Below are 25,995 nucleotides of genomic sequence, written 5' to 3'. Positions count from 1 at the left end.
CATCTAGGGTAACAATATGGTTGGACATCATATCTCTGAGATTTTTGGGCCCAAATACTATGACTTCAGTTTTGTCTGAGTTTAAAAGTAAAAAATTGTGGGACATCCAGGACTTTATGTCTTGTAGGCATGCTTGAAGCTTTATTAACTGATTATTTTCATCTGGTTCCATAGATAAATATAGCTGGGTATCATCAGCATAACAGTGGAAATTTATGGAGTGTTTTCTAATAATGTTGCCTAAAGGAGACATATATAAAGTAAAAAGTATTGGTCCTAACACAGAGCCTTGTGGAACTCCATAGCTAACCTTTGTGTGCATGGAGGATTCATCATTAACATGAACAAATTGAAATCTATCAGATAGATAAGATTTAAACCAACCTAGTGCAGTTCCTGTAATTCCAATTTCATCAGAGTAGTACTGTGAATTTTAGTGAGAGCAGTATCAGAAGTACTTATTAAATTTAATAATCTGATTATTTCAGGTGTTTCTGCCTTTAGTTTTACACCGAAGATAAAAAGTTGAATAGCGAATATGATTAGTGTGAAGCTGTAATATGACTCAGGTACTTTCTCTGATTTCTGATCAGAGAAAGTACCTGAGTCAAACCAAACCAACCAGACTCCACTTATTTCCTCCTAACCGAACTACTATTCGCTCAGGATTCCACGCATTCCGTCTCACCATGCTCTAAGACTCCCAGCACAGTCACAGCACCGAGGCCGACCTCCTCGTCCAACATGTCTGCACAGAGACGAGTCAGAAACACTAACAGGTCCCACTGGGAGAGCACACCTGTAAGGGTGGGGTCACAACAGACAGACAAGTGGGTCAATGATTGACTGACTGTCTGGCAATATAAACAGTAGTGTTGTAGTAGTGATTGTATCTGGTGTTAAGAATAGCTGCAGAGTAGTTATAAGTATTCATTGTGGTAGTTGTAGTACTGTGAATTTTAGTGAGAGCAGTATCAGAAGTACTTATTAAATTTAATAATCTGATTATTTCAGGTGTTTCTGCCTTTAGTTTTACACCGAAGATAAAAAGTTGAATAGTGAATATGAATAGTGTGAAGCTGTAATATGAAAATATACACGATTTCTCCTAAAGACACAAACACACACATCCAACTTGTTTCTAAAGAACTATATTTACATAATACTCATTTTACAGAGAACCATATCAAAAGTATAAAATACTTACAAAAAATCCGCAGCAATATATAAAAATAACATCTATCTTCTCCATATCATTAGGAAAGGCATACATACAAAAAATATATTTATAAGCATTTACACAGAGCCCGTTCACAACAGTTAAACCCAGAAACCCCGAGCAGGCTGAGCCAAGCTGGAGGCTGAAGCCTGGGCAGCGTTTTGGATGAAAACGTACAGACCAGCCCAGAAGCCATCGTTTAGCAATAATTACACAAGTTAAACACACCATGGTTCTTTGAAGGAGACAAAACAGTACAGTAGATAGAACAACTGGGCCACAGTTCCACCTTATAGAGGAAGACCCGGTCAAATATCCGCCTTAAACAGGACAACAGAGGAGTTACACATGATAAATAACAGTAAAAATGAAAATGGACGTAAAGTGACTAAGAACACGAGTCGACACTGCGACCAGATGCAACTACAAGCCACCGTCAGCAGTCGGCTCCTTTATTTGAACAAAGTCTGATTGGTTATTGTGGGGTTGCTATGGGAGATATAATGCTGCGTCCAGAACATGTTTCACTGAGCTCGACAAGCAAGGAATAGTTCACATTTGGTGATAGACTTTTAGTAGCATCACATGAAGTATTTGAATCCTGCACAGGGACAGTTAACTTGTAACTGCATTGAGACCAGTCGTTTTTAACATCACAAAATGCTAAATTGTGAATGAACATCTGCATAGTTAAGAGTTTTACGCAAGGAGCTAATAACCTGACTTCAAATTAGACTTTGAAGGTTTGGCTACATTCAGACATACATTTAAAGTCAAACACGGGGACAGACAGTATTTTAGAATTTCCAACTGCCTCGTTGTTTTGCCCGTTTTTGGGTTTTTTTGTGGTTGATTATCCTGGTGGCTACAAGATAAAACTGTACTTTTCCATCATCTTATGTGAGTCTGTAAGACAGAACTTTTACAACTGCGTGTCTGCTTTTGTAAATATCAAGTATACTTCAAACATAACCACATATGCTTCCATTGTTGAACAGTATCAGGACAGTATCAGTTGTTTCCACAACAATCTAAGATCTAAAACATTTGGTTGGGGAAGCAGGTTTCAGGGGGGGCTACACAGCCTGACAGGCAGTGTTCAGGGCACACAGTGTAACAATTGAGTTATATTAACAAACAGCAACTTGTTGGGAATTTCACTTTTCCAATCTGGCTGGAACGCAGCATTACAACATGCAGCAAGAGTGATTGGACTGCAACACAGAAACCAAAGCTCCATCTTTCATCGCAGGCTGCTGCTGGTGGCTGTTTGCATTTAATCACCACGATGATGTCAACCACAGACAGAAAAGTCACATAAAAGTTTAAAATACTGAGGAAAAAAAAAAACAACAACGTGAAACCTCAAACCTGACTGTCAGCTGAGCAGAGGCCTGAGGATTTGAATGCTTCATGACTCAATATGTCATCTGTGTGCATCAGTGCACATTCAAAACCAAGTTCTCATGGACAGCTGAGCAACATCCCACTGATATTAGTGACTTACAGGTGAAGAATTTGAGATTCAAGTTTTGACTGACTTGGATTTTCCAACCAATATTTTATATCTAACATCGGTTATATTGAGCTGAATTTGTAACCATTAATGGCTTTGGTACGACCATTTTTTCACTTGGCTGAAATATCAGCTACACTGACCCACAGAATGAGCTTCTGTATGAGGCATGAACAAGCATCTCTGCTCACACAAAAAGTGTTTGTGTGGTGAAGGAAATGATGGGAACATTTACATGTTGGAGAAAAAAAAATTGTGAACAGGATTCGCAGTGCTGCCTGTGACTTTGTTGGAATGTTTTCTTTAAAATTTGGATTTAAATGAGGACCAGTTTTTCCACATTTGCTATGACTAGGTGAGGCTGTATCAGTGTAATATCAAAAGCAATTATTTGTTGAGTGAATAAATTCTAAAGTGATGTGAAGTGAAAGCGAGCAGATGTATGAAGTTTTAAATGGGTCTGAAGCCAATGTGAACATGATAACGAGGGAAGGCGTTTTTTTTCCCTAAAGTAATTATAAAAACCCTGAACTCACTGAAACTTGTCACCTGATCTGAAGCCAAAGAAATTCAGCCAACACATCAGGCAGCAGTCACCAGGTCACTAAGAATAAACCCTGAACAAACAATCACTTAGCATTACTGCCGGTTATTTCCATAAACAAAACACACTGGATTATTTCAGATATTTAAATATTTACTTTTGTTTTCACACTAGCGTATGTTTCCAAATATTTGCCTAAAATATGAAAATCAGCTTGTTTGTTCATGCTTCATGTTGCTTTTTGTTTCTGTCCCAGCATCTTACAGTAACACCAGAGCAACATGAAATAATTAAAGGCAAAGACAATGTCATGGATTGTTTTTCCAGTGACTCGAGAAGCTCTGAGAGTTGATTTTATGCTGAAGGAACAAAAAGCCTCTGCTGATGTGTGGGAGAATGAAATATCCCTTGAATGCTTTTAATTCCAAGAAAGAAAGAAAAAAAAAAAGAATTCTCAAATTCTTCCAACAGAAGCCCATCTGAAAACATCACAGGGTTTTGACATTATTGACTTTGGGTGCCTGCTATTGTGACAAATGGAGGAGATGTTTATTGTATTTAAGTTTTGTCCAAGATAAAGCTTAACTTCTCAAAGCAGTCAGAATATCAAAAGAACTTCTATGGTCACAATTGGTTCTGTGTGAAAGCTGCAATGTTCCAAACAAAGGTGTGACAGGGCCATAACTGATGCTTTTCTATGACTATGAACCATTAATACTGATTCCCACACCTCGGTACCTCGTGGCCACTGAATATTTCTTCTCTGTAATATGATCCTAAAAGCTCTGTAGAAAGGAGCTAAATCTTACTCTGAGATTTTACAAACCCCAGTAGGATGCGTTGGAAGAAAATGCACCAGTAATCTGAAAACGAAAAAACACGCCTGGTCCTTTGTGGAGCGATTCTGCTTCATCTCTACTGAAGAAATAAGAAAACATTGAGTTCTCGCAGTAAAAGAATCAACTTGTAAAAGGGGGCTGGGGGGTAGGAACAGTGGTTTGGCAACAAGCCGCCAGTTCAGTAGTAGTTTGACTTCTCGGTTCAGTCTCCAGTCTTCAAAAAACACTGCAGTGTGTAACTTCCTGCTACAGCTCAGACCTGTTGCTCATTTACAAATGTACACACAAGATAGAACAGAACCAAAAAGCTCAGCTTACATGTGCTACAGTACATAAATATAATTCTTTTAACTTTCATTCAGTAATTAGAACAAATCAAACACCCCGAGATCTACAGCAGATCTACGAACTAACATTTTCAGTCTGCGGCGACTTCACAGTGAAAAGGAGCCACCGCTTCTGGTTCCAAGTTTCACCTGCAGGATTTGTGACTGTAGTGTTGGTGATGTGCAGAAGAAAATTCCTTTGATTGCATTCTGAAGTTACACCTTACAACAAGAGGTAGCTATCACTCGTGGATTTAAAGGATTTGTCCATCAGCGTGAAGGAAAACCTCATTGTGTCATGTTATGGACCAAAAGCTGACATCGCTTTCATGATATATTTTTGTTAATTTAACTTATTCTTCTTACATAGTGCACCAACATGAATAGTGTCAACTGTTCAACACACAGTATATTGGGAACTGGTTACCTGGTACTTTTGCCATTGTCTTCCATCAAACACTGAGCTATTTTGGAAGGCAGCAAATGGGTAATGTAAACAGAAGAATCCTACTAAGTGGGAAATATATAATACACACCCAACTTACCAGAAGACCGTGATAAATTAGATAAAGGGTCCTGTTCTATCAAGTGTGGAGTTATGCAATGAGCAATAGATCATTCAATTGACAGATTTCTGAACAGAATCTGGTGGCGTTTTCCTCATGTAAGAGGATGAAATGTCAGCTCCCTCCTCCTCTGTGACTGAGCTGGTTTTATTAGTTAACAGTGGGTGAGCGGATTTTAATTTATTTTCGACCTCCAGAGTTCAAGTCTGAGAACTAATCTTTAGCCTGTTTTTTTTTCTTTTTTTAATTTTTTTTAAACGTGTCTCTAACCAGCAGAATACCAAACTTCCCCATGTTCCTTCATTGCATTGCAATGGATTTGGCAGCTGGCTTATAGATTGATTATAATCTACAGAGATAGAAAAGAACTTGATGTAGTGTCATTTCATGAGCTTACAACCAGGGAGGCGTTGAGGGCAGAACTCAAAGACAGTAAACTGATACCTGCAGACTGACTCTTATCATTAGCGGTGTGGCTATTGCTAATACACCAACCTCCTATCTGGATCTCTATCAACAGATAAGTTGCAGTTGGCCTGAAAACAGAAATACTTTTTTCCAACATGGCTGCGGCAGAACGCTGTCAGCAGGTTCAGCAGTGCAGCCTCCCAGGGTTCAGGTGCTGCAGGTGCAATAACTAATGATGGCTGGCGAGGAGCTCGTCCAGGTCGGCCATCCACTCCTGGGCGTTCTGTCCTTTAAGCAGGGAATCCACCAGCTCGCTCTCTTCGGCAAAGCTCCCTGAAGCCATGTTGTAACCAAACGATACCTGCTGCTGCTGACTAGCAGTCCTGCTCACTTGGAATCCTTGATTACACTGCAGTCCTTGGCGGCCGTTACCCTGTGGCTGTCCGAATGCCACCAAGTCAGCAAGGACTGCCTGACCAGGATTGGCTTGTTGTTGAGTCTGCTGCTGATTGGCCATTGGCTGGCCCAGGCTTTGAGGGTTGGGTGGCGCCCTCGGCTGAGCAGCAGCCATATTTGTCTGCATCATCTGCTGCCCAGGGTTCAGACCTCCCATTGGACGCCCGCCTGGGTTTGCACCAAAGGGTGCAGCGCCCGGTTGCATCTTGGAAATACGAGGCTGTTGCTGCAGGTGGAAGGCATTGGGGGGGTTGTTGAAGGCGTTGGGTTGAAGTCCAGCAGTACTGGAGGGGGGCTGGTTGGTGAGCTGCTGCTGCCAGGCTGTGCTCTGTGCACCCTGCATGCTGCCGGGCATTGAGCCGGGCAGGTTGGCTCCCATGCCTGGCATGCGGGCGGCAGCGGCAGCCAGCTGCTGCTGTTTGAGCAAGGCAGCGTTGGGCTGCGCCTTCAGGTGCTGCTGCTGCTGGGCCATGAGGTTATGCCTGTAAGAGGCACTCATGGGGCCCAGAGGCTGGCGCTGCAGGCCGGCCTGCTGGGGTGGGTGATTTGAGTGAAGGTTCATGTTGTTGTAGAGGACCTGCTGGACATCTACACCGGCCCCACCTGCTCTGCCCCCACAGGGCGGCAGACTGATATCAGCCTGATTTGCCACTGTGGGTGGAGCTACACCACCTGTCGGACCCCCAGCCTGACCCATGTTCATACCCATCATTGCTTGGTTCTGAGGGAACATACGCTGCGTCCCAGGAGTGGGGCCTCCCATAGGGCCGACGCTGCCCAGTGGCTGAGAGGAAGCTGTGAAGAAACAGCAGCAGTTAGACCAAACAGTGGACTATTAATAATAGGTTGGATGTTTTGAACATTTACGTCCAGTAATGTCATCTTCTCTTCCTGTAGCTGTTCTTGGTGTGTTGTCATATATTTATTCAAACTAAATATAAACTCTCTTTGTAATTTTCACTGAACTCATGCTCAATATGTTTTGATAGGTTACTGTCAAAACCATTTATCTCAAAATCTGAAAAGCTTATTATTTATTTGTGTCTATTTCTATTGGGGTATATTCCTATGTTTTATGCAAGACGGGGGGGTTTAAGGTTGATCACAAGAAATGTGTGAGAGCACAAACTACAGCAGTAGAGGCACAGCCTTGAGGGGAAAATTGCAAAACATGACATCAATAAGTCATGAAGCATCGGTCTGAAATCGTGACCAATGCTTCTGACTAAATATAAGTCGAAGCTGTAAGTGATAAGTGTATTACTACTGTATTATTAAAAAGAGATGATGGATTACTGTAGCAGATATGAAGGTAACATTGAACAGCAGTTGATGTGAGCTAAGCACAAACAGACTACGGCTACACATATTTTCTATTCAAATCAGTGGTGAGCATCATTTACATAGAGACAGAAAAATATTTGTCTTGAATGTCGTGAAATTCATGCCGTCAAACAGCAGAGGCTCCTTCTGAGGTTCAACAAATACAACTGTAATATGTCTTTTACCACACATCAGCTCCGGGATTGGTCGACTGCAAGAGTAAATCCTGTTGTCATACCTGTAAACTGGTTGACTTGTTGCTGTGGAAAAGGGTTCGGATTGGCTGATTGACCTGGCTGGTCCTGGTACTGAGGGGGAGGGCGGGTCAGGTGTCTCTGAAGCTGCTGGTCCTGCTGCTGCCGCTGCTTCTCCTGGATGGACAGACAAACACACATCTCATAAGACATTTAATCTGGTAAATAACCTCTGAGATTTTCTCAAGAAACGTCAATTGGGAACTATTAGTTACAAATGTTTGTTAAATGTTTCACATCATTATTAAAAAGTTGTGAAGATCTTGCTTCCTAATAAGGGCTTTGTGTCTTTTCCCCTGCAGCTGTGTGCACATCGCTTGTAGCCATGACTTGGTAGGTACGTACTTTAGCCAATGCAGAGGTCTTTGCTCACTAACACAGTACAGGTTTATGTTGTACTGTGAGCACTGATGCACGTTAGATGTGACACCATCCTTTATTAGACAGAAAACTCCACTGTATTGGTTTTTAGCCTTTTTTCAAGGTTCAAGTGGTTTTGTGTAAAGTACAACATGACCCATAAATAATTATAATTCCGATTTCCACCATGACGTGCAGCTCAGGAATATGCAGATGTAACTTTTAACAGGTAGTAAGATGATTGGGGGTTTAGTTAAGATTATTGGCTGGTTAATGTCTCCACAACCCGATAACGGCAAATATATACAAACAAAATGTCAACAAAACTTCACACTCGTTCTGGTCCCCAACGTCACCTTCATTCACTTACAGTGGGGAAACTGTTAAAACCATGTCTCAAGAGTGAACTCTTCTTTTTATTGTTATTAATTATTATTATGATAATTATTATTATAATTATAATTATTATTATATTAAATTATTTTGAAAGGTCAACATACCTGTTCGGCCATGAGCTGCTGTCTCTGTAGGTAATGCTGCTGCTGTTTCTGCTGCTCCAGCATCTGCTGCTGATGCTGATGCTGATGCTGCTGCTGCTGCTGTTGTTTCAGCGCCACCTGGCTGCTCAGGTATGCTGCATTACCATGGTTACCTACCATGGGGTTGGCCCCGGGTTGGGCTGTCATGGTGCCGTTTCCCGGTGCAGATACCATAGTGTTGGCGGGACCTGGGCCATGTGGAGGAGCTGGGTAGGAGTTCTGGTCCTGTTAAGAAATGTATTAAGAGATATTAATTCACTTTTCCTAATATATTTTCCTCATTTGCACAGTGTTTTAGTGATACTCTTGTCAACATCCATTATTAGAAGAAGAAATTAGTTTAAATATTTTTATATTCTTACGTTATAAACCAAAATTCACAAAGCAGTAAATATTTTTGTATTTATTTTTTTTGTCCTTTCGGCTTATCCCGTGAATTCAGTGTCGCCACAGCAGATCATTGTCCGCATGTTGATTTGGCACCGTTTTTACCCTTGATGCTCTTCCTGACACAACTCTCCCATATTTCTACCAGGCTTGGACCAGCACTGCACAGCTGGGGAGGGGAATGGGCTGTTAGGGGTTCAGTGTCTTGCCCCAGAGACACAACATATAGCCAGGGCTGGGGATCGAACCACTGACCCTGTGGTTCCTGGACAACTGCCTTTACCAACTGAGCTACAGTAAATATAAAGTCAGAATATTGTCTCAATTGTCTTTGCAGAAACACATTTCTGCACTTAGTGACATGGTCAAAGTGTTAAGATCAGGACTACTGGGGTTTAAAAGTGCCGGTTATGTTTTCAGTGGTGTTGGTTGAGGTTAAGGTAATAGGTTAATGAAAGTCCTCCGCACCCTTTGTCAAACACAGAGAGAGACAAGAGACTTCATGCACAGTAAAACACCACAACTACATTTTCTGATCCTCTAGGTTGCTCTAGAGGCTGCAGAATTCCTTACTGACAAGATTCATTAGAAGCTCTTATCCTTCATTTGGTGAAAATAAACGTGATGTTCAATGGTGACCTAATGGTGGCGCTCAAAGAAAACAGGTGGTTATGAGATGTATAGCTGTAAAAAAAAAAATAAGAGGTACTGTAAAGAAATTTTAGTAAGAGGATCAGCAACCAACAGTTGTGATAATTATTATTAATAAAGTGCAAGAAAAAGAGAACTGAGCGTTCAGTCGGCTGAGAGGAAAAACACTGGCAGGAGCAGCTATATTTAAATACAGACAGAGAGAATATGAAAGGCTGCTTTGTCATTGCCTCCCTTTACCCCCCCTCTCCCTGTGTAAGCCTTAGCAACCAGCTGCTTGACCCAGACACACAGTCTGTGGATGTTAGGAGTGTGGGGGCCCAGGCTGGTCTGAAGCAGAGCAGCTGAACAAAAGGCCGCCCTGCTGCAGCCTGACTTCACCTCCATTTAGCACCACAGAGCCTCACACTGATCTGTGCTGGTCTTTATCTGACGTCCACTGTGGTGCACACAAGATGACCCCTCATGATATTACAGACTTTCCAACCTTTCTTCTAGCACCACCACCAGGCCACAAGTTCCACTATTAGTGTGCTCACTCGACAGAGGATGACGTAGCTGAAGCTCCATCATCATAAAAAATAAAAATGTACCTAGACTTTAACTGACGTTTAGCTGCTGTCAGCGTTTAGAAGTCAAAGAACATTTGAACACTTCCAACATTTTGCTTACTTGAACGTCAACTGAATATATCTGCTATTGCTTCATTTTAAAACCAGCATTTGCAACCAACAACTTCACATCTTTAAGTGAGCGTAAATTTCGACTAATACGTAATAATGACAATAAAGGCTGCTGTTCTTCTTCTTTATCTACCTCACTAAGATTCTTCACCTTCAAGGACTATATTTGAACTGAAACTTCCTGTATTTTAAATGTTTTACTGGATGACAATTTCTTAATAGTCATCAGCCAATGAACACAAGCAGATTGTTCTTGCTATAAACGTTCCTGAGATATGTATTGGCTTTTTATCCTGACTTTATTCTGTGAGCCCCGTAGTACAAAGTCTGGATTATAAGGGTGATCCTGTGCATGAATAAAGCAGGCTGCAGAATTGTTGGGAGGATTCAAAGCTAGTGAAAGACGTGTTTCTTTGAGTCTTTTTACATCTTTAAGATGCTCGGCTCAAAACAATGTTTTCCACAGGTCTCGCCGCCTGTACACATCGAGACCTCCCTGAAATCAAGCTACAGTCTCTACTGAGAGAACACTTCAGACTCAATCACAATCTCCCGCTGTGTGCTGCATGTGTGAAACACAACTTAGTCGTTTTGGTAAGAACTTACTCTGGAAGGACTTTTAAAGCAAGTCTTTCTTTGGAAAACAATGTTGTGCCTTTAAAGCTTTCTCCAGAATGAAATGAGGTCATATGGTTGCTCTCTGTCGTTGGATAGTACAAACTGCACAGCTGCATCCATCTCATGGACATTTTTCTGCACTAACACACTGACAGTGTTTTAATTTAAGCTCTGATTGCTGCAAATGTTTGCACAATTTTTCCTGCTCTGAGCAGCAGGTTCACACACCAAGACAACTACAGCAACAACAGAGAGGAATAAAGTGTCTTTTAGAGGTCTTCTCTTGATCCAAAAACCTTAAGACAACTTACATTTCTTTCCACTGATACAATAGTTTTTGGCACAGGAGTCTGAACCAGCCATGGTCACAGTTCAGACAGCTGAACTTTATTACTCCACTGTATCCTTGTGAGTTTATTTATTCAATGCCTCAAATTTATTCAGCAAATACATATGAAAGGTAGCGACTCTGATTTGTGTGATTAGCATTCAGTCCTGAACAGGTTGAAAGACCCCAGATGTTCTTTGTTTACTGAGATCAGAGGACTGAAGCAATATCAGAGTGTGTTACAGTGCAGGAATGTGCTGTTGACCTTGTTATGAAAGCAGAGCAGAAATCTATGACTAGTCCTGTTATTGCTGTATCATTGTTAGCACAGATGCTACAGTTCAGTTCAACCTGCTCAAGCAGAAACGCAAAGCCTTCATTTTACAAGGTAATACACTGGTCAACTCAATTTAAGATCACCTTGCATCTTGTATCAACACTGTATGGATATAAAAAGTGAGGGAAAAAAAGGCTTAAACTATCGTAATTCTTAGTCCACGCAGACTTACAGTGTGTGACCATAAATAGAACTAATAGAGTGGATTAACCTGGTGAAAATAAGATTAATTCACTTTTAAATTGCTCCATCACCCAGTTAAAAATCATGATTGTTTAACCATCTGTGGAAGCAACATTGTACAAATTATAAAATATAGCTCCAACAAACATACATATTGACATACACAGACAGCAAAGATGCAGTATGCCTGAATCCAAAATTACAATTTGGCCTAATTGCAGAGACCTAGTTGAGTGTACATCAACTGAACACAAGTCCACAGTAAACCTCATGTTGGCTCTAGTCCTTTTTTGTTGGTTAGGGTTTAATGTTTAGTTCACCTGAATCCTCTGGCCACCCCCCATTTAGAGTAGGTTTTTAAATGGCTAATGGTAATTTCTCTAGATACCCTTGTTATGTTACCAACACTAGCTTACAACACAATCTTTATGCCTCATATTATAGAACCCCAAGTAACTCTGCTGCTAATATTTTTGAATAAACAGCTCTGAAATCACAATAATATAAAATAAACATTAGTTGAGCTGCTGTTTAAGTAGAGTTGAGCAAGGGAACTGACCTTGAGGCTGTTATTTTATGTAACGTGTTTCTTACCTGTGCGTGTGGTATGTGCTGGCGAAAGTTCATGTTGTTCTTTTGTCTGATCTGCTGCTGCTGTTTGAGCAGTGTCAGCAGGGCCGTCTTATTCTGGCTCTGGGTGTTGGTGGGCCGCGGCGGCCCAGGCCCTGCCTCAAAGTGAGACAGGGGTTTTGTGTTGTTGTAGCTCAGCATAGACCCTGGGGCCTGAGCTCCAGCTGCTGGTGGATGGCTGAGAGGCAGCCCTGGAGTGGGGTGACTCATCATGTTGGGGTGCCCACCAGGCCCTGGCATGTAGCTGCCGGCCCCTGCCTTGGGAGAGCCCTTGTTGGGCTGACCAGGCATCAGCAACTGCTTTTGGGCATTAGGGTTGTAGTCCTGTGGGTACGGAGAGGGGCTCGTGGACTTGTCCATAACAAATGCACCCCCTAGTGGGCCCTGAGATGTGTTTGCCATCTGGGGCCAAGGTGGAGGGTGGGGGTGGGGTCCTTGGTTGTGGAACTTGGCCCCCGGCTGTTGCTGTTTGTGATGCATCTGGCCATGGAGGTGCTGGGCTCTTTGCTGCTGGGCGGCCAATTGTTGGAGCTGCTGGGCAGGGGATAAGTCTTTTGGCACCTGGGGGCCTGGAGGGAGAATGTGGTTTGGGGGAGGTTGAAGCTGCCGTGGGGGAGGAGCTGGCTGCGATGGCGGCAGAGCTGGGGAGGAGGCAGAGGAGGAGGTGACAGGTGAGTTGGTGGGATGAGGAGGAGGCCCGGAGTTCGTAGGGTGAGGAGGAGGTCCCGAGGAAGTGGACCTGACATGAGGGGAGCCGGTGCACGAGTCCTGCTCGAAGGCTGCCGAAGCTGGTGAGAACTCTGCTTTAACGCTGGATAGATCTGGAAGAAGTAGGCCCTGTGATGACTGGGCTCCGCCACCACCTGCTGCTCCACCTCCCACTGCCCCCCCACCACCTGGGGTCGATGCCAGCTCCAGAGGGTCTTTGCGATCCTCAAAGCCATCATTGAGGATGTCCTGGATGTCCTCGTAGGCCACAGAACAGTTCAGCTCCTCCATCAGCTCTGTCCACTCCTGATCATTCAGGTTGAGGTCAGGGAATAGGCTGTTGCTGCCTCCTGATGGTGGCATGATGGGCATCATGTCGTCGGGCTCCTGCTTCATCTCCTTCCGGTGGAAATCTGAACCTGGCTCTGCGCCAACATCCATAGAGTCCCCAGCAGGTCCATGGGTCCCGTTAGAGTTTAGCAAGTCACTGGTCCCTAGTTTGGAGTCTAATGGGGAGCCGTTGGTGGTGCCATTGTCCAGACAGGCCTTCTTGTTGGGGGGGAAACTGTCAGTGAAACCATTGACCTGATCTCTGTCCAGTGGAGAACCAGCACTCTCCAACTTCCTCTTCACCGTCTCCTGCAACTGAAGGAATAAAACAAAACCATTTTAACAATGATACCTATACATTATAAAGTACTAACACTCCAAATAAAACCCCAATTCTACTGCAGAGCACAGAAATATAATACATTTAAATTCATTCTTTAACTGTCAGTGAACATAGAGGGCTATAAAACATGTCACTCACTAACAGCTGTATATTGCTGTTGCTAAAAATTTAAATATATGGGTTCAATATTATAGAGTTTGCAGGGCTTACATTAAATGTTATTGTCAGAACCAACTAGTTTATTATACTTAATTTAATTTATTGTTTTGTGTATGGCCATAGTGTACTGTCATACAAACCAACAAATTATCATCTTCAAAGCTTGAAACTGTGGCGTTTGGCATTTTTGCAAAACTACTTAAACCCATTATTCCAACTGCTGCTTCCAACTGATTCACAACGCCTTGATTTAGGTATTTACATGTGGAACTGAGGTTAATTGGGAGAGCTGAGTAACAAAGGCAGCTGCGGAATTATGACAGCTTTTCTATTTCAGCATGTGCAGTGGTTGTTTGCAGCTGCAGGGGGAGCTGCAGCTGACTTGTGGAAATTGCAGCCAGCAGCAGTTTGAATAAAAAGCTGCCCAGCTTTAATACAATCAGCTGCTGGCAGGCTTACATAACACACATAACAAAGATCTTCCTTAGAGCGTCAACAGATCTGATCTGTCCACTCTGCTTGCCACGCAACCCACCACATTTGATCTTTCTGCACTCCTCGACCCAAAGCACATCAGCTGATCCTCACATGGTTTCATTAGATGGTTTTCAAATATCAGCTGCAGAAGTCCCAGCAGGTAAATATAGGCAGCTACAAGTTTAATACAGAGTTTCTGAGCCCAATCACAAAAAAGCTGTTTTTTCTTTGTTTTATTCATTAGTGTAGCTCTTCCAATATATAGTCCACAACTTAAAGGCCGGTTATACTTTTATTTTCCAACATGAATACAATGTACGTGTAGAATTACTCCTTTATTTACTTTGGCCTAAAAGTAGTAAATACAGGGAGTTTGTAAAAGCCCAAATTCCCACAACAATTGCAGAACATGACACTGTATATTATGTTGGCACTGAAGTCAGTCAACAGAAAACTAATCCACAAATACTGAGAAAAGTAAATGTTTAAAGGCAAAATGCCAAACACTCACCGGCTGCAGCTCTTGTACTGTACGGCATCATTAAATACCACACACACATACACTAAACTACTTGACAAATAAAATAAAAGGAGGCTGTATATACACAATATATACACATGATGCATGAATCCACAACTGCACACACCAATCATTTGCAACATTAACACCACCTGGTGGTTTTACCATAAAAGCATTATATTAAATGTTTTTATTAAAATATGATCACCTAATAAATGCTGATGGAACAATCTGGGGTTAACACCTGACAGGACAAAAAGTGGTTAAAATCAGCTTCACCTTTAGAAAGAGCGACCATTGATACTTCTTTTGTCATGATTATCTTAAATCAGTATTGCTTCAGATACAGTTTTCTTAGTACTTTTACTCGAGTAAAAGATTTGAAGTAGAGCTGAGTATTTTTGTACTTCTGCCACCTCTGTACACAGTGGATCACATTTTGCTGTGACTCTGCCAACTGCTCAGAATGACAATGCTGACCCTTGTCCTCTAAAATTATTAAGACCATCAATGTTAATATTACAACTGATTGGTGTGAAATGCTACTGCATTTATCTAAACCCGTTAACCTCAGTATGTACACATTTTCTCTTTTCTCAGCTAGTTGCATGTCTACGTTTCGTTGATTTGTCTAGCTTTGCTTATGCTTCTTCTGCGTATTCTTCCAACATTCTTTTGTTGTGTTCATCTCTTTGCTTGGCAGAGGGGCTGACACAAACTACAGCTCACTTTTAGCAATAAACTAATTGAAAATGGTAAATGGCTAGAAACTATGAGATAACATAACATCCTGCTGATCTAAAAGACTTTAATGGTTGAAGACCCTCACATTAACAAATTCATTATTAAAAGGTTAAACATTGACAGTATCTGGCTTAAAAAGTCAGTAAGAGCATTCCTACAGTGGGTTTTTATTCAAGAAAAATAAAGCCGCCCTGAGAGAAAGACATCAGTGGTAGAGAAAAAAAAATGAATAGCAGAGGTGACATCTTCCCCTAAAATATGCTGAGAATTTTCTGATGAGCCTGACTGGTGCCAAACTGTCAGCAACACATTGGGACCAGCAGCTTGTAAATCCTGGCAAGTTGTTTAGACCAGCAGGATCAGTTGGCCAAATACTAAGAACTCTTAATTTTTTCTTTTTCAGCTTTAAAACAGACGATGTATAGTAGCAGTGTTTCAATTTCATTTCTATTCTAGAACAGAAGTCTAGTGAGTGAGATGAGACGAGAGACCAGTGGGTGTGCAGACGCTTTAAGAGAAGGATGTGGCAGAGTGATTACAGCGGCTTTCTGAAAAACTGAAGCCTTCACATTCTTAACCAAAACATACCAGACTTCTGAAAAGCACAGGCACCTGTGGTGGAAAGTAACCGAGCAGATATACTGAAGTGTTGCTCTTATGTAGATTTTTAAGATACTACTACTAAAACTATTTGCATTTTGTTTTTTTAATGCTATAGTACTACATTTCAGATTGACAAAATACATGTGTGTCAATGAGAGGGACCCAGGGGGAACAGTGAGGTTACAGGGAGCAGAGGTGAAGAAGGTGCAGGACTTTAAGTACTTAGGGTCAACGTTTCAGAGCAACGGAGAGTGTGGAAAAGATGTGAAGAGGCGAGTGCAGGCAGGTTGGAATGGGTGGAGAAAAGTGTCAGGTGTGTTGTGTTATAAGAGATTATCAGCAAGAATGAAAGGAAAGATGTTCAAGACGGTGGTGAGACCATAGATGTTGTTCGGCTTAGAGACAGTGGCACTGAAGAAAAGACAGGAGGCAGAGCTGGAGGTAGCAGAGCTTAAGATGTTGAGGTTCTCTTTGGGAGTCACGAGGATGGACAGGATCAGGAATGAGGACATCAGAGGGACAGCTCATGTTAGATGTTTTAGATAAAGTCAGAGAGGCCAGATTGAGGTGGTTTGGACAAGTTCAGAGGAGAAACTGTGAATATATCGGTAGAAGGATGCTGAGGTTGGAGATGCCAGGCAGGAGGTCTAGAGGAAGAGCAAAGAGGAGATTTATGGATGTAGTGAGGGAGGACATGAAGTTAGTTGGTGTGAGAGAAGAGGATGCAGAGGACAGAGTTAGATGGAGACACATGATTCACTGTGGAGACCCCTGAAAGGGAACAGCTGAAAGGAAAGAAAAGAAAATGCTTAGCAGTATATAAAGTAACCAGCTGCCACAATAAATTGATCAACATATTAATTGATTACAGAAGTTTAACTGTACTGGTGTATGTGGAAACTGATAGTGGTTTTATTTAACACAAAGACCTGAATACTTGTTCCACAACAGATTACACCTTAAATAACCTCTGCTTCACTCCCCCCACAGTTGAAATTAGCTTTTGCTTGTCATAATTTTACAGCCAATGTAGTAGTAGTAGATATGGGGGGGGGGGGAGTAGGATGGCTAGACAGTGAAAGACAAAGAGAGACAGAGACAGAGTACTTTGTCTCTGAGGAAAAGGAAACTGGTGACTCACTCTGCTCTATAAACCTGAAATACAAGTCTGACTCCTCCTACTGATTGTCATGGTTACAATAGCGGAAGAGGGTGGGGGTTTTGTGCTGACCATATCACAGTCATTCTGGGTATCCGAGTCTATTCACCTCACAGATAAAACGTTAGTGCTGTCATCTGATACCAGTAACACTGCTGATTCTGACATTAATGCAACAGTACCATTGATGGGACTGAAAGAACACATACAACTGCTACACAACTATGACTACTACAACTCTGGCAAGTCAAGCTCCTAGTACTCACTTGTAATATTACTTACTACATACAACTTATAACACTATTGCTACATTTACTAGTTTAATTACTACTAAACACATACAATTTCTATTATAGAAACTACTGTAACCGTTTCTACTACAACTGATTCTGCTATTACTGTTTTTATACTGCTGTTAATACTATAACTTATACTATCACCAAGTGCTACTACTGGTGATATAACGAATGAACACACACATTTCTTACTTTACTATTAAACTCTTGCTACTATTAATACTACTGCTCCTAGTAAAACTCTTGCCACTTCTAATACTGTTACAATAAAATCCTTGCTGCTACTACAATTTCTACAACTTGCAATACAACTACGACTACTACGATTGTTGCTACACAATTTGCTGGCCCTACTGATAATACTGTTAATACTTAAGCCTTGGTACAGTAAAACAAATTTCTGCAGACGCTTACTGACCTGTCAGGAGTCTCATTCATGCAACTGGGTCTGTTGCCCAGCAGCCCTAAATGACAACCAGTGCTCGAGAGTGGATAGACGGACAGAGCGAAAGATAATGGATGGAAACACGGAAGCCCCCAGTATTCCACCTCACGCTCCACTTACTCCAGAGATCTAGACGCAACCATCATATGTTCAGCAGCACCTGGCATTTACAATAATATTCAGCACTGAGTTTGGCTATTCACTCTCATTTAACACAGGCACACACAGGCTAGAGTTGTGATGAGTTTGTGGGATTAACAGACCAATTGTAAAAATGTATCTATAATTACACAATTTATTCTGTGTGGAAGGCGTGAAAACAAAACTGTGAAGTTTAAGACTAACTGATCTTTGACCTCAGCAGTGATTTGTCACACTAAATAACAAACAGCATAACATTCTGGTGGAAAAAGAAAAAAAGAAAAATCTAAGGCAGGTTAAAACATACTGAAAGCCTTTGTTTTGGCTAAAACAACTCAGTCTGCATATTTAACATCCTAGTCAATCTGTGAAATCTTCAGAATGACTCATCCTGGAATTCGTGGATCTTGCTTTGCCACAAAAATTCAAAATATCCAGTATGTTTATAGCAGGTTATCATAGTGTGACTGAATTCTTTCTGCATGCCTACTGTGTTTCAAGCACTTAAATCCTTGTGGTATCTCTAAACATTTTACTACTATTACATTATTATTACTGGCCAGTACCACAGATATCGTTCATGTTAGTGGATATGAAAAAGTAGTGTAGCACATGCTCTATATGTTGGTTTCTGTTGCTCTTTGCCCACATTTTAAGGCAAGTTTATTGTATTTGTGTCACTATGCAAATTGTGTGCATACTCAGATGCACTGCGGCACATTATCACATGCATCATTACTGTGAATTGATTTTGTGAAAATCTTCATCTTTAAGGGGGAATTTGCATCATATTTTTCCAGTGTGACAACTGCTAAAATCTGCCTTTAATTGATCTTCAGGATTTTACTTCTATTAAGTAGAAGGTTTCATCTTGTAATTCACAAATACACAAATAAAAAATATGATCACTTACATTTGTATCACCAAGTGTTTTACTAGAATTGTCATTACTATCAATTAGGGCACAATGACTAAATAATGTCTTTTTTTTGCCAATTCTGCACATTTGAACCTAATAACCAAAGCTCTTTCAGAGAATGCAGTAATTCACACAGAATCCTAACATTTTAACCAGCAACAGCAATGATGGCCATTAAACAACAAGTAAAACATGAGGATGCTCTACTGTTAATCTTTTTGCCCTGCTGGTTGTAGCTTACTGCAAGTCCACAAATGATAGGAATGTGTGAGTCTCTCAGCCTGTGTGATTGTCAGTTGTCTACATCCGATTTACAGTGCGGGGGCGATTTAGTACTACCTCGTCCAGCAGCAACACTGTCAACGTTGAGCAGAGGGAGCGAGGTGTTTCCTGACAGTTTTCAGCACCAGCAGAGTGATGAGTCAGCTGTGAGGGGGCGGTCGGGGGTTTCTGTTCACACTGAGTCACCTCTCAAGACTCTAGTGTGTTTGTCAGTCTGTCCTTGCTGAGAAAAGCTTAACACACTGCCTGTAAGCCTCAAATACACAGGATGGAATACATGTATACTGTATATCTGTGCTTCTATCTAACCTACCTTCAAGCAAGTGTATGCGCAAAAGGAAACAACATGCAGACCTCTGATAGCAGCAAGAAGCACTCCTTTGTTTGCTGTATTTGGCTGGACATGAAAAAATGAAAATAAACAACAAAAAAATGAGTGAGTGCAATTACAAGAACTAGAATAGGGCCAAACATGGAAACCCAACCGTATGGACACTCAGCTGTCACTTTGTAAGGTCCAAGTCATGTTCAGTTTCTCTATCATCATTCTGGAAGCTCCGGCTTGTGATGTCGTTAAGTACTACAGCATTATGATGACAAGGTACTTCCCTCATTTTAATTAATAAAACCAGATGCTAGACTAAGTGACTTTAGATAAATAAAAAATAAAAAATAAATAAGTCTCTCAAATGACAACAATTTGTCCAAATTTCTATTGAATATAGTTTAGCTGCTGCTGAACCCACGCAAAAAGATTTTGAAGAGATTTTAAGAGAAGATTTTAACAAACCTTTTAATCCCGAGATACATTGAGCAGCTGTATCAATGCTAAACAGTTTCCCTTTGGAAATTGTAAGATTCTCTGAATCTCAATAACAGACACATTAAGTAACGAGTGATGTGATGCGTGATGTAAAATAAGGCAAATTAACTCACTGTGCTGCAACTTCTTTGCTGCTTGATAAAAGATGAAAACTTGGGTGGTTCTTATTTCCCATGACTAAACTGCACGAGAAGCCTGGGCTCATCCTGGGCTCCAACCTTCTACTCCTTTACAAACTACAGAAGAGCTTGATTTTGAAACATTGCATCTCCATGTTAGGACCCTTGAATCTTGGTAACACGGAGCAACTATTCATCTGCCAACAACTCATGCTAAACAGGACTTAAAAACAAACACACCCGTTGTTACAGTCTGCTAACAGTAGCAGCTAAAGCTACTGCTACCAGCTAACAGGGAACACAGCAGGGACCACTGTCTTGGAGCAGATGGTGAACAGAGAGGACAAATACAACATTATAATCGAGAAGAGTGACTTGTCAAATACCACAAAGTAAGTAGTTAGCACTGTCTTTTCACTGTTACAGCGCTGGGCAATAAGGCCAAAAATTCAATCTCACATTTTTAAAGACAAAATATAATTCAAAAATTGATTTAATAAAACTATATGCTGTTCCCCAGTATTGAATAAGACAAAAATCACTATCAAGCCTGTTTTACTTTATTGCAAACATAACAGGAATTATAAAAAAAAAGACTTCCAATCGTATCTGCATAGTAGGCTCTGAATGCTAACTCAGTGGACCTGCAGTCTGTACTGTCCCTGAACACAGCAACGAAGCAGCACATTGCAGCACGAAGCTAACACTACAGTGTCAATGAAGGCAGTGTTAGTTTCTTTTAATGTCAACCCTGTGCACAAACTGAGCGGAAGAGAGCTGAGAGGCCTGACATTTCATTTTCACTATAGGAACATGACTTTTCTTTACTTTTCATTATTCATTTGTCTTCACTTGCTGCAACCACCTTTACTCCAGCCTGCTGATTAATAAAGCCAACGCATGTGCAGGTTTCTTAAACAGCGACAGCACACATACCTGTTTTAAATTCACAGAACTGATGTTGTGCCTCTCAGTGTCAGCAGAGGAAATAACCTGAATAGTTTTAGACTACAATTTCACATCTTTTACATTCACAGAAATTCTAATTAAACAATCTAGCTCAAGCCACACATTCAAGTCGAGACTAGATTATTCTAAAAGATAACAAACCTCCTCAATAGACAACAGAGAGTGTTGGGACAACAATGGTTATTGTCACAACCTTCTAAAAGCTTTTGGTGGACCATCAGTTATTGCCCCAGAAATGTATGAGAATACAGAACAGGAATCATTTGGCAAGTTAGAACGTTTCAATCAGGTGGATGGTTCTGATCCAGACCTGCAGCTTGTTTGACGTCGCGATTTGCAGTTTAAAAGCAGATAAATCCCATCAGGAGTCTCACCCTGCTCAGATATCAGATGGACTTTGGCCTCTGTTACACTCCACTCCTTGATTTTCTAACAGCTGAGTTTCTGCTAACAGAAGTACCTGTGTTTTCAAGATTATTTTCAAGTTTCCCGTAAATTAATACATTGCTATATAGTAGTTTTGCAGACCTGAAACTATCAAACAATAAACAGAGGAATAATGTGCAAATATATTGAATACAAATAATTATGTGAGCAACAATGTGCAAAAAGATGCCATATTTGACCTTTCATAAAATTTTCCAGATTTATTATCATATATCCTGGTAATCTCAATACTTAGAAGACCTCAATTAAACAAAATATTTAAATGTGGTTCTTTGAAGCGAAATATAAGTTAATGCATATTTTGTTGCTCTAATGTATTATTTTCTGAGACAGTGTTAAGCCTGTACAAAAAAGTCTAGTAACAAAAACTTAATTCAAGTCCTTAACAGCTTATAGTGTCTAAACATACAAATCAGAAAGTTAAACTGATAAAATCTTATGATAGAAAAAAGCCCAAAAAACCTTTAAAAGTTGAGGTAGTTATACATTTTTCTGTTAATAAGCTCCAAAAAAAATACAAATAAAAACTGGGAAGGTGGTCAAAGGTCAGGGTTTGGAGCTGATTCAGGACTGGTGCCTTAGTCAAAGACACTTGCAGAGGATAAAGGAGTAGAATCCAGCCAGTTTGTGTGCGTGTTAAAGCAACCATAAGCAGCCGCACAGACGGGCCCTGATGGGAAACACGAAGGTCACGTGAGTTAACAAGAGCAGCCACAAAACAACACTTCCTCTGTCAATCACAGAGGATGCACACGGACACAGAGCAGTGGTTTGACCAGTGTTTCGCTTTCATGCAGACTAAACAAGCTGAAGGACAGCAGTGACCAGTAGCTTCAACCAGTGTGATCAGCTTTAACTGAGCCACTTCAGAAAATATTCAGGCTGCCACTTAATAAGGCTTGTTTACACTTGGGTCTTCTCCACAATGGAAGTTAATGACCCATAATTGAACTTGTACTTGTTGTCCTGGGCTCTGCTTTTGTTTCCATTGTCCTCCCAGGCTTTGGAGACAAGATCTGGGAGCTTAATTTTGGCATCCCTCAGGAGGTGGTGCTACAAACACAACAACATAGCAATAACTTTGGTCTGTACAATGTGTTTTACGGTTTATTCACCTTTTACAAGCTGACAAGAATCACACAAAGCCCCACAAAAATGCACCACCCACTGGATGACTCAAGCCTGTGTGTGCATCCACATGGTTCATTTTGGGGGGGGGGTCCATTTCTGCGGGACTGGCAAATATTTCTCTACATGAAGTCTTAAAAATTTCTCTGTGAGCTAAACAACAGATTACAACTCGCACCCCCATCCAATCCTTGCTTTACATAACACAGTGGAAAGATAAAGCAGAACAAGATTATATCCAGATTATATGAAGTTCCAGGTTACTCGTCAAGTGTTCCACCAAAGTTCCTTTAGCAGAAGAGAGGGCTACACCAACTTGTAAACTCTGTGAAATTTGTCGTCATTTCACCACATGTGCACAGACAACAACTAACAATGGAGGTAAATGGAAAAGGTTTGGGCAAATTAGAAACCCCTGCAGAGGCAGCACACATGGGTGACAGTGTTCTGACGAACAGAGCTCCCACTCAGAGCTAGCTACTAACAGAAACTATGCATTTTGAAGGTGAAAAAAAAATCTGACAACACGCTATCATTTTAAAATGCCAATGATTTTGACCTGAATAGCTAAACAATGTTTTACAAGTGTGACAGGATGAGATACTTGCAGTTCATCTCAAAATGGTATCACAAAGCCAGAACATCTCTCCTCCCTTCTGTCTACTCATCTTTTTAAAACCCGGAATGATACCAACATAACAAATTCAGTGGATTTGATGTTACTTTGACAAACATTAACTTAGTGATTTTCATAATAGTCTGTATTTCTCATAATCGTTTTCTAAAAGGTGTCCCCTGCGCCTGCAATTTCCCCTAAAGATATGAAGATTCAGAGGATAATAAGTCACTTAACAATGTTATGTATGTTAACAAGTATGAGATGAAGAGAACTCATTAGGTGGCGTGAATCCTGGCCAACCATCGGTCACCATATTTAAGAAGCAGGATGTAGATGCAACAGCTACAGCAGATCCTCTAATTCTCCACAACATTTACTTTAACTAATACATTCTTTTGAAAGAATGATGACTTTAACTAAGACAAGCCCCGAAAAATTAATTGGCAAGAAGCAAAACACAGAGCCTGAGGCACTGACCACCTCACTGGGTTCTGTCACTCCCTGTACTTTCCCCACGCTAAACTTCTTGATCCACAGGAAACACTGGAAAGTGTATCAAGACCTTTTATTGGTCATGGAGAATATGTGGACTGTTTCAGATCTTTTTAACCTGGAGTGTGTTTGTCTACGTACAGCCTGTGTCCACTCGTCACTTACCGCTATTAGGGTGCTGTTCCGACTCTGCTCTGTCGCCGTTCCTCCACTTTCGCCGAGCTCCGCGCTGCCGCCACCGTTGCCCGGCGCTCTCTGGCTGGCCTGGTCATTGCTGGGCTGGGGCTGCCGGTGCTTGCTGGACCTCTTGGCTTTGGCCTGCAGGCAGCGCTGGTGCAGGGCGAAGGTCTGCTGCCTCTCCAGCTCCAGTCGCTCCAGCGTCGCGTTGTCGTAGCGGGTCTCACAGCTGTTATGATGCTGCCGGAACAGCTCGATCCTCCGGCGGAGCCTCTCCATCACCGCGCTGTGTCGCGGTGTAACAAAATCCGCCATCATCAATAAAGACTTGTAGTAAACTCCCGGCTCAGGTTTCGTCCATAAAATGCTGAATTTGGCTCTTTTTCACTCTGGGCGTCTATACACCCCCCTCACTCTTTACAAAGACTCCTGTGCTGGCTCCATGGAGGCGACCTTTGTCTTGCTAATGGCCTTCAGTCACAGTGGCAATCACTGCCGGAGAGGAAAATTAAGGTTTTGGGGTGTAATACCATTCAGCCTCCCGAGATTACTGACTGTAACCCAGATGTTTGCTTTACACCTTTTAATGTCCAACAGCTGATTTAACTTGCTGTGTAAAACAAAACTACTGGAGTCTTATTAGAGCCACAAACAGTCTAAATTTAACTCCAAAATAAAAGCAGAAAGCCTTTCATTTATTCCAAACCAAAACTCGCAGCTTTTTAAGCAAATCCATTCTAAACATTTATGCTACATTTCAGTTTCAATCAATGAGACACCGAGCTGTCTAACTCCTGCAGGGCTAAGTTAAGTTAGCACATTCCTCCACTCCAAATCAAAGTTGGAGCTTCGACTATTCCTTACAGATTACCTGAGCCGCTGTTACCATCAGGCTGTTTTAAAGTTAGCTGGCTCCAGCTTTAGCTTTAGCTTCACTTCTATGTATTTGTTAATGCCAGTATTACACTGAGAGCATCGTAACGGGGATTCAACTTGCATCAAACTATCTTGTTCAAGTATTAGGGATTTAGCTTACTTAGTTAGCTAGTATGAGCTAACGTTAGCTGGCTAGCGCTCGGCTTCTTTACAAACTTGGCAGCTAATAAACATATTGTTTTATCCAACACCGCGGCTTCATGCACAACAATTAAACCGCCACACGTTTCCAGAAAATCATGGTTAATGTTAGGGATTAACTTAACTTACTGTGAAAGTGTAGCTGCCCTCTCCTTCTACCGCATCTGTCTGGCAAACAGCTGATCCTCCGCCTCCTCGTAGCCGTTAGCCGCTACCTGCTAACGCTATGTTTTGGGTAGCGTTAAAGATAGCTAGCTAGGTGGCTAGCCTAAAATGTTTAAATAAAGCATCCTTCTCTATATTTACTTCTCCCGAAGTACCAGCACGAATTATCTCCCCGACAGCCGACTCTAAGCCGGGTTGTGCGCCGTTTTAAAGGAGATAATCGTCAACGAGACCGAGCTAACTGTGTCCCTCTATTGTTTTCCAGTGGACAGGTAGGTCTCCGCCGCCATCTTGGAAACTTTCTCTTTTTTTTCCATCAGCGTCAGGAAAAATGGTCCTGCCCCTGTCCCAGTGGTGATTGACAGCACAGACACCCAATAAAAAACGACAGAACTAACGACAAATTTGACTGCAGAAATGTAGGCCAATCAGATCCTGGAATCATAGCTCACACGCACTAAAAAGTAGCCTTTTTATTTCACAGTTATGATTTATTTTCTAAAGTCAAATATCTGTATTACATTAATACTTTTAGAGGAACAAATCCCAAGTAAAAGTACAAATATCAATATACTACAATAACATAAGAAATTACACAACAAATTTGTTACTGAAGTTGAAGTACTATGTAAAGTAAAGTAAACTAAGTAAAATGTAGGCTACTGTATAAACACATACTCTATCAA

At 41.4% G+C, this 25,995-nt stretch overlaps 1 protein-coding gene across 2 annotated transcripts; it reads right to left on the bottom strand.

The window, feature by feature from the left end:
* Nucleotides 1-1,135: 1,135 nt before the first annotated feature.
* On the bottom strand, nucleotides 1,136-25,616 carry maml1 (mastermind-like transcriptional coactivator 1). Of its 2 annotated transcripts, none has more exons than XM_067518419.1 (6): nucleotides 25,274-25,616; nucleotides 24,056-24,559; nucleotides 12,132-13,520; nucleotides 8,312-8,575; nucleotides 7,436-7,568; nucleotides 1,136-6,669 (listed from the first exon to the last, which is right to left on the bottom strand). In XM_067518419.1, exons 2-6 carry the CDS (start codon nucleotides 24,383-24,385, stop codon nucleotides 5,648-5,650), a joined length of 3,138 nt encoding a protein of 1,045 aa, XP_067374520.1. In that variant the 5' UTR covers nucleotides 24,386-24,559; nucleotides 25,274-25,616; the 3' UTR covers nucleotides 1,136-5,647. The 2 variants fall into 2 exon arrangements, with proteins under 2 accessions (XP_067374520.1, XP_067374521.1); XM_067518420.1 differs by having other exon boundaries at nucleotides 24,056-24,353.
* Between the last annotated feature and the right edge of the window lie 379 nt (nucleotides 25,617-25,995).

The sequence above is a fragment of the Channa argus genome, chromosome 10, assembly GCF_033026475.1.
Source record: "Channa argus isolate prfri chromosome 10, Channa argus male v1.0, whole genome shotgun sequence".
NCBI lineage: Eukaryota > Metazoa > Chordata > Actinopteri > Anabantiformes > Channidae > Channa > Channa argus.
The sequence above is the reverse complement of the archived record's forward strand: the minus strand, read 5'-3'. Positions and strand labels throughout refer to the sequence as shown.

Bases quoted from the DNA above. Each gene is read 5' to 3' on its own strand.
- maml1 (XM_067518419.1), bottom strand. From the start codon at position 24,385: ATGATGGCGGATTTTGTTACACCGCGACACAGCGCGGTGATGGAGAGG. The intron at 13,521-24,055 runs GTAAGTGACGAG...TTATTCCTTCAG, and splicing joins GGAACAGCACCCTAATAGCG to TTGCAGGAGACGGTGAAGAG. The intron at 7,569-8,311 runs GTATGTTGACCT...CTGTCCATCCAG, and splicing joins AGCAGCTCATGGCCGAACAG to GAGAAGCAGCGGCAGCAGCA.